This window comes from Rutidosis leptorrhynchoides, chromosome 6 (genome assembly GCF_046630445.1).
Source record: "Rutidosis leptorrhynchoides isolate AG116_Rl617_1_P2 chromosome 6, CSIRO_AGI_Rlap_v1, whole genome shotgun sequence".
NCBI lineage: Eukaryota > Viridiplantae > Streptophyta > Magnoliopsida > Asterales > Asteraceae > Rutidosis > Rutidosis leptorrhynchoides.
In genome coordinates this window covers 396772821-396783836 of record NC_092338.1, presented here as the reverse complement: position 1 = coordinate 396783836, position 11016 = coordinate 396772821, and the positions used below count along the sequence as shown (strand labels likewise).

The 11016-nt window shown below is 33.8% G+C and overlaps 1 protein-coding gene across 2 annotated transcripts; it reads left to right on the top strand.

Moving 5' to 3' along the window:
• Positions 1 to 1128: 1128 nt before the first annotated feature.
• LOC139852167 (uncharacterized) lies at positions 1129 to 10887 on the top strand. 2 transcript variants are annotated; one of them, XM_071841391.1, is made up of 8 exons: positions 1129 to 1602; positions 3606 to 3824; positions 4335 to 4741; positions 4873 to 5058; positions 8389 to 8581; positions 8711 to 8787; positions 9121 to 9274; positions 10344 to 10887. In XM_071841391.1, exons 1-8 carry the CDS (start codon positions 1336 to 1338, stop codon positions 10647 to 10649), a joined length of 1809 nt encoding a protein of 602 aa, XP_071697492.1. In that variant the 5' UTR covers positions 1129 to 1335; the 3' UTR covers positions 10650 to 10887. The 2 variants fall into 2 exon arrangements, with proteins under 2 accessions (XP_071697492.1, XP_071697493.1); XM_071841392.1 differs by lacking the exon at positions 1129 to 1602 and adding an exon at positions 2800 to 2882.
• The last annotated feature ends 129 nt before the right edge of the window (positions 10888 to 11016 follow it).

Genomic DNA, 11016 nt, shown 5'->3' with positions numbered 1-11016 from the left:
CTCAGACATATACTTGGTTTCTAAACAGTCCCATAGTTCTTTAGAAGATTCAACATTTAGGTAAATATCAAAAAGGGAATCAGCCATACCATTGAGGATTAAACCTCTAGCGATGTAGTCATCGTTCTTCCACTTGCATCTTTTCCGAATTTGTTCAATAGTGGCATCATCACCATGATCTTCAGGAATTGGTGTGCTGAGTACGTACACCACACTCATGCTGCCCAGAAAGAAGTGCATCTTCTTTTGCCATCTCCTAAAATCAATTCCCTCAAACTTATCAAGTTTGGAGAAATTCGCCGTCATGTGTTTCATCGTAGCCGCCATCGATTATAACGAATAATTACTTTCGATTGTTGGAGGTTTTATTGAAATTTCGTGTAGGGTAAAATAATCGATAGCCGGATAAATCACTGAATCGTGGTATCACTTTCCGAAAGTAATTATTCGACCCTTATTGCCTGGGTTACACGAATATCACTTTGGGATAACACAGAGATTAGTTCTTGTTATTGGCAGTAAACAAGAACTCTTTTGCATAAGAGTATTAAGGTGTTTTTCGTATATCTTATTCTCATAAATGATAGTCCTTATTTATAGGCACCCAAAAATAAGTATTATTCCACGATGAAGATGTTTCACTAACTAATTTCGTTTTCAAATCTAAAACAAATCCTTTACATAAAGTTGTTTGTTTTATTTCCAACAACCAAATCAAGGAAATCGTTTTCAAATCTAAACAAATCATTTACATAAAGTTGTTTGTTTTATTTCCAACAACCAAATCAAGGAAATCGTTTTCAAATCTAAAACAAATCCTTTACATAAAGTTGTTTGTTTTATTTCCACGATGGAGATGTTTCACCTAGTGCAGGAATAATACTTCCGTAATCACTCAAATTTGTGATAATGGAAAACCACTTTCGAGTCCGGGAAATCTATCACTTAATGAGTGTACACTCCGTACCTCCTAACCCGTTTACAAGTATAAATTAAATCCATCAATTACACTACATTTCCAACACTTACTAATCCAATTTATGCTAGTGAAGGATGAAATAGTAAAAAAGCATTCTTCCTCCTTTTAATAATTTTAAGAATTAGAATCTGCCAACTACTCCTACTAAATGCTCAAAAAGCTACTCCGTATTTACAAAACATACGTAATATATAATCTGAATTTCTGAAACCAGAAGACCCTCTCTTTGTACTCAACACCGCCGATCCACCGAGTCACCTCAACTTAATCATAATCATAATCCACAAAACCCTGTATCTATCTATACACATGCATCTATATATCTATATATGTTCATGAATTTGTAGTGATTGAAAATGAGACGTAGTGATTGGATAAATTCAATGTTACCAAACGAATTGATCATTGAGGTCTTTCGTAAATTGGATTCAAAATCCAGCACAGACGCATGTTCTCTTGTATGCCGTCGTTGGAAAACCCTAGAACGTCTTAGCCGTGATACAATTCGAATTGGTGGCTCCGGTTGTCCCGATTCACTAATTAATGACCTTGCTAGCCGTTTCGTTAATGTTACCAATCTTTATATTGATGAACGATTGTCTGGTGCTCATCCGTTTGGTGTAGTAAGCTCGTTTTTTTCCCTAAATTTCTTTTTTTACTTGTTTTATTAGTATTTATAATGATAAATGAAGATTTTAATAAATTAGGGCACTTATATGAACTAGGTTATATCTATTATCGTAGTGGGCTCGTGTAATATTGTTGAGTCATGGATGTTAATTAAATTATGGGTTTTGAACAAAATTTTGTTTATTTTTTGTCTTTTTAAAGAATTTAGTACATGTTTAGTTGGGATAGTATTTGGTATATAAGTTTATATACCTTACATATTCAATGCTATATGTGTGCAGTTTTAATAACTGTATATAGTCATACCAAATTTAGATATAAGATATATAGGTGTTGAGTAGGTTACATTTTGTAGCCGTTCATAATAGGGTAATGAACGTGGGAAAATTTTTATTGATGTAGGAACTTTTTGGTGAAACTTATGATAATGAACACGTGTTATAGTATCATCAGTTTGAATTAGTTGTAGCTTGATCTTTCGCTCAGTTTACCCTTTCATGCACTAGCACAAAATATCGTCAACGATATCAACTATTGCACTTTTGAGGATCTATTAATGGAATAAGTTGTACATTAACTACTCACGACAGTTTTGATGAGCTTTGGTCGCCAAGTTAATCTCCGATTACTGCGGGATAACGTCATTATTCTAACTTTGTATGATAGCTTTCTTTAGTAATTACCAATTGACAAAAAAAAAAATCACCATAAACTGTGGGTTCACATGTTAAAAGTGGTGTATAATTAAGTTATCTATATAAATTTGTTTGAACAAAATAACAATCATGGGATGTATTAACATTACTTGGGGGTCTTCCTTTAGGGATGGAGTGAGCAGTAGAGTACAATGGTATCATCATCAAGTAGATGAGATCCCATCTGTTGTTAACTTTTTTGTGCAATTTTGTACATGAGTGGATGATTATTAAGTTCAAGTTTCTAATTTTTTTCTAAGAAAGAATCAAAGTTCTTGCCTTTTTGATATTAAAGTGTCGAACTAACAAAAATGTGCATTTTTTTTTTTTTTTTGATCAACCAAGTATCTGAATCGCCTTTACTGATAGACTAATCCCAGGGCGGCCACCTTCTTTGTGAGTAGCCTGGAGACATCACGGGTAACTTCCTTGATCACAAGGGGATATATTTTTTTCTCATGGGATTCGAACTTAGGGACGTCTAGGGATTTTCACCCACAAATACCAAGTCTTGTATCACTAGGGTGTGCATAGTTGGGATGTACTCCAGTTGGAATAATGCATAAAAACTGTGAAGGGTAAGTAATTCGTTGAGTTCTAAAAAGTAAGAGGAATCTATTTTATCAGTTAAGTTTGTTATTATGAGTAGTATTTATCATATCCGTAACGTTAATTAATATAAACACGTGGCATTGGATTTTAGTTGTGATTGCTTACCTGAAGAGGAATATGAACCCGTGCTACACTTTCATTTATTGGATGTCTCTTTTAAGACGTAGGAAAGTGAATCTCCCGTTGATTAGATTTCATATCTTACGTATTGTCTGTCTAAATGTTTCATACATTAAATGTGCATGGGAAATAAATTCAGTTTGTTATAGTACGTATGATCTTTTGCTCTTAAGGTAAAGACATCCGAAGCTTTGTTGGCTACTATTTTGGAATTATGCAATAAGCTTATGATCTCTCGTACTTTTTTCGGAAAGAAAATTTTGAATAGACAATATTCAGTCCAATTAGACGCGCTAAAAGTTTATTTGTTATACTTTGGTTTACCAAATCTATGTAGTTGAAGAGAAATAAGAACCTTTGTTGTAGTTTCATAAGTTGGGAGTTTCTTTCCGATGGTATGAACATAAAAAAAAAAGTATAGTTCTTTGTAGTTAGATGGCGTAGTCACTGGTTATTTAACCAAATACCATTAAATGTACATTAATATTCATACGCACACTGTCTTTAAACTCATACCAACGTCTGTACTTTTGGTTATTATTAGTATTTTAATTTTTAGTAAAATGCAGGAAAAACGACGCAGTGCTCATGATTTTGCCAGGCTTAGGAAACACTTTGTGGAGATGGGATTAGAGTCAAAGTGTTTATCCGATGCTGGCTTGGCTGTTATTGCTGACGGGTTCACCAAACTTGAAAAATTGACACTAATATGGTGCATTAATGCAACAAATGAGGGTCTTAAATCTGTAGCTCAAAAATGCTCATCTTTAAAATCCTTGGATTTGCAGGTAAATATCTTGTTTAACTCTTGTTTTTGTAAAGTATGGATGCATTCATGCATTAATTTAGTTGAAGAGGTTCGTCTTATCACGTGGTTGCTATGTTGTTGCCTTGTTGCATTTACGTCAACTTAGTGATGTGGCGGTTGTCTTGTAATTCATCGTAGTTTCTTGCAGGTTTTAAGGGTGGTTTGTTGAATGCTGGCATTAATATAAGCTATGATACATATTAACCATTTTTAAGAAAAAAACTAGATTTATTATTAATTCATTGCTATAAGCTATGATACATATCAACTATTATAAGGAAATACACAATTTATTTTTAATATATTGTTTACGGATAGTTATTATTAGGATTTTTTTTAAGGATCTTAATTAATTAGGGATAATAATAAGTAACAAGTTATTAATGATTTATTAATAGAGCTTAATGACCTGAATATAATTGAAGAGTTAGTTGATCAGCATCAAACTATATACTATTGAACTTATTTATGATTATGCTTTTGTCCAAAGGGCTGCGAAGTTGGAGATCAAGGTATATGTGCTATTGGAGAGTGTTGCAAACAACTTGAAGATGTGAATTTCCGATTTTGTGAAGGCTTAACCGACACCGGTTTAATTAAGTTAGCCGTTGGTTGCGGGCCCACCTTGAAATCACTGGGTGTGTCTGCTTGTGATAAAGTAACCGATGCATCACTAGAAGCTGTAGGGTCTCATTGCAAAATTCTCGAGAGTTTATCGTTGGACTCTGAGTATATTCAAGACAAAGGTGTAATTGCGGTTGCAGAAGGTTGTGCATGTCTTAAGAATCTGAGTCTTAAATGTATGTTTGTTACAGACGAGGCTTTAACTGCTGTTGGTAACCTTTGTGTGCTTTTGGAGTCGTTAGCACTCTATAGTTTTCAGAAATCTTCAGACAAGTTAGTTTATTTTTCTCTCTCTTTTTTCATACTTCAATATTTAACCTTATGTTGTTCATACTTAAAGGTGTAATGGCGGTTGAGTGTTTTTTTTTTTTTTTTTATCTGATCGATGTTGACTTGATATGCAGGAGCCTTTGTGCGATTGGGAAGGGATGTAAAAAGTTGAAGAGTCTGATACTGAATGATTGCTATTTCGAGAGTGATAATGGATTAGATGCTGTTGCAGTTGGTTGGTCTGAACTTGAACGATTGGAAGTTAATGGTTGCCACAATATTAGCACATTAGGGCTCGAAAGCATAGGAAGATCTTGCATGTAAGTTATGTTTAAAGCTTTGATTGATGTTCTTTATTTAAAGTAAGCAATCGAATTGATTTTATTCACCTTTATTATATTATATACCTGATTAGGAGATTAGGAGATATTATAGTTCACAACAAAAAAACTCATTTTATTATATACCTCTACGCCACACTAAAGTAACGTGTTTCTCATTTTTAGCAGGTTCCTTTTATTTGTAGTGGTACAAGTGGTTACTTTTGTAGATATCAGAAGCGCCCGTGTCATACTTTTTTTATTTACAATGGGTGAATTGGGTTGTGTTTGATCTAAAACAGGTCTAATGTTAAAATTAAACTCAAAGTTAGATTGTAAATAGTAACTTTTTTTTTTTTTTTTTTTTTTTTAAATTATGTCACCATAACTAACACATTAGTTAAGTAAAATCAAAAAGGAACCAACAACCTAGGGAGAGCTTGAAAAAGATTCTTATGGCCTCGGTGAAGCCCCTTAGCATAAAATAACAAGACATCGGGTAAAAATAACCACCATGGCTTTTCACTACTTGAACTTGCTAATGACGATGTACTAGAATTCGAAGGACCCCCACCAATCGATTCATACAAACTCGAATTGCAAACCCTGAAATTTTCATTCAGATCCGACCAGCACCGCCATCCCACGCGCCGCCTCCTCCGGCTGCCGGAATTACACGCGCCGGCGCGTGAACCTCCTATCCACCGCCGTTCGCTGCCGTTTTCTTGCAGTAAGACTATCTTGGATTTTCGACCAAAACCCAGGTGAATATAGGTCTGATTTGTTGCTTTCAAATTTGTGTTATAGTTTTAAGAAACCTGCTATTTCTGTTATTGCTTTCTGTTGAGTATCATGGTGTCCAAGAAGAAGAAAAAGCACCAAGATTTAATGGAGAGTGCTACTTGGGTTTTGCGAAACCCATCGGTTAGTCGTGGAACATCGGATGCGACTTCTAAAAGTGGAGAAACGTTTTCATCTGATTCTGATGGGGATCGTTCATCTCCGATTATGGATGATGTCGTACGTTCCAATCTGATGGTAGATGAAGTTGATCAGCCAAATAAGAACGACGGAGATGTGCCAATTGATCAACCTGGGAAGGATAATCGTGATTCAGAAAGGAAGATTCTGAAAACCTATAGTTCTAGAAAGAGGAAGGGTATAGTGAACCAGCTGATTGAAGTTGGTGAAGGTCCGTCAAAGGAAAAGAAGAGTGCTCAATTTGTTCCTTATGTTGGTGATTCTTCTATTCCTGCTAATGAAAAAATTCTCCCAGAAGTAATTAAAAAACGCAAGGGTAACAGGAAGAAAGGTGGGTATGGTAAGAATTCTGTTGTAACTGATCATTCTATTGATGATATTGTTGCTAGTAACGATGATATTATTGCTAAATCTATTGGTGAAACTATTGCTGTTGCTAAACCGGCTAGTCCTGTGGTATTCTTTAAAAGTTCTAAAGATGGTAATTATAATGCGGTTGATGTAAACCTACTTGCTGCTGCTGAGAATGCTGCTAAATTATTTAAGAATGATGGTATTAGAGAGTCAATTGTTGTTCCGGATGATTTCTCCCAATTTACATTGGGTGACAATGTAAATTTAATGAATACGCGGGATAATAATAGCGGTGATAAAGATAATGTTGTATCTGGGATTAATTCTACAAAAATGGAAGGGGTTGAGACTAGTGATGGGCAAGACAATACAAATACTAAAACCCCAAGAGCATGGGTAAATCCAAACATCACTTTTGCTGACTTCTTAAAACAAAACAAAGATGAAGAAGAATTAAAAATGGAGTTCATTCCTCCACTTTTAATGTCTAATGGTCAAAAGAGAGTAGTTTTCTCCGCTGAGGAGGTTAAGAAGGGCGGTAGTGCTTTTTCTCTTCAATTATATGGGTATTTTATTGGAACTTCAATGGAATATAGGGTTGTTAACGCCCATCTAAGGAGAATGTGGCGAAGGTATGACCTTAAAGAAATCGTCAAAACAGCTGCAGGATTTTATTTATGCAAATTTAATAATGAAAAGGGTATGAAGGAGGTTCTTGAGAGTGGTCCATGGTTAGTTAATAATGTTCCTTTTTTCGTGAATCAGTGGGAACCTGGGGTTTGGCTTGAAAAAATTGAACCTGAAAAAGTTCCAATTTGGATTTGCATTCACAATATACCCATTGAACTATGGAGTGGTAGAAGTATAGGTAAACTTGTTAGTGGTATTGGTAGGCCTATGTTGATGGACAAAGTTACTTCAGAGAGATGTTTAAGTAAAAGTGGAAGACTAGGTTTTGCTAGAGTTTTGACTGAAGTCAATGCAGCTGATGACCTTCCTAGCGTTGTCGAATTTTCCTATCCTGCGATTGGTTCTTTTCCAGCCAAAGTGGGTAAACTTGAGGTGACTTATCAATGGAAACCGCCTTTATGCACTCATTGCAAAGTGTTTGGGCACTCTTTCAATACTTGTAAAATTAGGCCTAAAACAGAAGAAGTTTCAGCACAAGTGTTAAAAGACGCTTTGAAAAACAACAATGATGGTGAAACAGTTGATTTAATTAACCAGTGTGTCGAGGACGGCTCTAAAGATGTTAGTAAGAAAGGAAGGGTATTTCATAAGTTGAATTTTGATAATAATAAAAGTCAATGGCAGTCAACAGAAGCAAAAGGTATCAAGCAAAATGGAGTTAAGAATAATCATGGTATTAAAGATAATATTGTTGTGGAGGAAACAAATTGGAATGTGGAGTCCCAGAAAAATCGAAATCAGAATGTTTTAAGGAAAAGAGATAAAGGGAAGGACATCGATGGTGAAGGTAATAATAAGACATATTCCAAAGATAGAATTGAAACAAACAATCCTTTTTATGTACTAGTAGATGATGAGGGTAATGGTGATTGATGTTAAGTTTGGTAATACTGCTCCGAAATCAGGGTATTCTACATCTTGTTAGTCTCTTACTTTATATCTAGTATAGGTCCTCGAGTTTCGCTCATATTAGTGTTACTCATGTTGTAATCCTCGTTGTATCATTTCCTTATCAATAAAATTATATTGCTTTTCAAAAAAAAAAAAAAAAAAAATCAAAAAGGAACCAAGAAGTGTCAGTTACTTATTTGATTGTAAACTCGTCCCTTTTTGACTCTGAAAAGTAAAAACAATAATTATTTCTCTTATCTTAAAACAAGATATTTATTTCTCTTTTCTTTATAATATTAATTTCTGAAAGATATTTGCTTCATCTGATTGTCTTAAAACACAAATATTTGTGATTGTCTAGAGTTGAGTTACTTGCATCAGTTGTGCTACAAGGCTAAAATGGTACATTTGCAGGCGACTTACAGAGTTAGCATTACTATACTGTAATCAAGTGAGTGATAATGCCCTAATCGAAGTTGGCAAAACTTGTAAGTACTTGCAAGCCCTTCATTTAGTCAAATGCTCTCTTATTGGTGATGATGCCATAGTCAGCATCGCTATTGGCTGCAAGAATTTGAAAAAACTTCACATACAAAAATGTTATGAGGTATTCTTTTCTCAAGTATTTATGTACTTAAATGTTACTTTTCATCACTTATAGTATCTTCTATGTGTGTCAATAGTGATGTATGCAATACTTTTAAGTTTAAAGTAACATATTTGTATTTACTTATAGGTTGGGAGCAAGGGAATTATAGCTGTTGGTGAAAACTGTAAATATCTTACAGATCTTGATATCAGTTTTTGTGATAAGTAAGTGTATCTGCAATTCATATGTATTTATATTTATATATGTTGTATGCGTAGCTACAATAATATTGTAATTCACTAAAAAACTTACCATGGGGCACTTTGATGCTGCAGTTTAGTTCGATATTTTATTATGAATTTGCGTGGTTTTGTAGATTTTATTTCTCCTTTTGTTTTGATACCCTTTTGTCAATCAAAGATTGGTTTATTGTTAGATTCCTATATCGGTATCTTACACGTAGCCTTTTTTTTTTTTTTTTTTTTTTTTTTTTTTTTAATTTTGTGTTTTTTAATCATTTGTATAATTTGCAACTGATTTTGTATTTATATTACCAGGGTAAGGGATGAAGCTCTGGTGGCTATTAGTAACGGTTGCCCCTTGTTACGTCATTTAAATGTCAGTGGCTGCGACCGAATCGGTAATACAGGAATAACCGCAGTTGCAATAGGCTGCCCTCAACTAACATATTTGGATGTTAGCTTTCTTGAGGTAACTTCTGTATAAATTAAAAATGGTTAAATCATCTAATTGATTATCTTTGATGCTTAAAACCTACTGTAATACTATATAGTTATTATAAAATGAAATAAGATCAAAATTTTACCGACATAATTACTCAGATAGTTCCTGTGGTTTCACCCAATGTGCTGAAATTGTCCCTTGTGGTTTTCAAAATGTTGCTGACATAGTCCTTTTGTTACTGAGATAGTCACTGTGGTTTCACCCAAATTTGAGTGAAACCACAGTGACTATCTCAATATTTATGTCTAATTTCACCCATTATTATACCAATACAATTTTTAAATTTGATGAATGTCTTATTTTACCCAGGGATAAGTAAAATCACTCTTTTTTTTTTGTTTTTTTAAACTTTTTTTAGATTCAGAAATCTGCATCAAAATGCTCTCGTAATCTGTATTTTTATAAGTCAAAACATTCGAAATCGTTCAAAAATCGGTGATGAATGATAATAATCGTGATGAATGATAGCTCATTCATCACATGATATTATCATTTATCATTCATCACTGGTTTTGAACGATTTGGTTATATATATATATATATATATATATATATATATATATATATATATATATATATATATATATATATATATTGTAATTTTTGCGTTTTATTCTATATGCATATTAAGGTGTTGTTTGTTTTCCTATCTGCGAGCCCGCAGACGTTTGTTTTTCTGAAGACATAAGATAAAATAATGTCTTATTATGTCTGCAGTCTCGGAGACTTAGAAATGGGCTTCTAAGTGCTGCAGACATAATTAAGTTATGTTGCAGACATAAAAACAAACCGTCTTCATTATTCAGCATACAGACCTTCAGACCACATCTTCTTAATAGACATGGTCCGCAGATCTTAAGACAAAAACATCTTAAAAAACAAACAAAGAGACCCTAAGAAGATAATTATTTTCAAATTTATTTTTTTTTGAAATTTTGCTTATCCCTTAGCCGCTTTTAAGCTTAGCCACGGATCTCGCCCCTATTTATATAACGTTTATGCGCAATACTAAATATGACACATTTTTTCCTGACAGAATCTGGGGGATATGGCACTAGCGGAGATAGGAAAAGGGTGCCCGTTACTACGGGATATAGTACTATCACATTGCCGAGGAATAACGGATGTTGGTTTAACGCATCTAGTTAACGGATGCAAATTTCTTGAATCTTGCTGCATGGCCTTTTGTAAGGGTGTTACTGCAGCAGGGGTAACCACTGTCGTATCTACATGTACCTACATCAAAAAGATCTTAATTGAAGAGTCGAAGGTTAGTGAGAGGACTCAAAGGCGTGCAGGCTCCATCATCTCCTACCCCCGTCCGAAGATGTTTGGAATTTGAAGACAAGTGTCCTTAGTTTTAATACAATCTTAAGCTTTTGTTTAAGAGAGTGCAAGTGCACAAAACAAATATAGAAAAACTAATTATAGTTCTTCTGGTTATGTTAATAAAGGTACTTTGTTGTAATAAGGAGATGAATATTTGGCTTAGTTGAATAATGTTATGATCATTATCATAAGGGCCAATGACTCCAAAATGTAACGAATTCGTTAAAAGTTACAATAATTTGACTTTTTGTCGATGTTTAAAACTCATTTTTTGAGTTACAATAAAGGGTTAATTTGAAATTCTGTAATAAAATGATATAACTCTCGACGTTAAATCAAAGTTTTAATAGTTTAAAAAGTAAAATTGTTGTTTATATAGC

Coding starts and splice junctions, on each gene's coding strand:
- LOC139852167 (XM_071841391.1), top strand. CDS start 1,336: ATGAGACGTAGTGATTGGATAAATTCAATGTTACCAAACGAATTGATC. Junction 5,059..8,388: donor AGCATAGGAAGATCTTGCAT/GTAAGTTATGTT, acceptor GTACATTTGCAG/GCGACTTACAGAGTTAGCAT. Junction 8,788..9,120: donor GATATCAGTTTTTGTGATAA/GTAAGTGTATCT, acceptor TTATATTACCAG/GGTAAGGGATGAAGCTCTGG.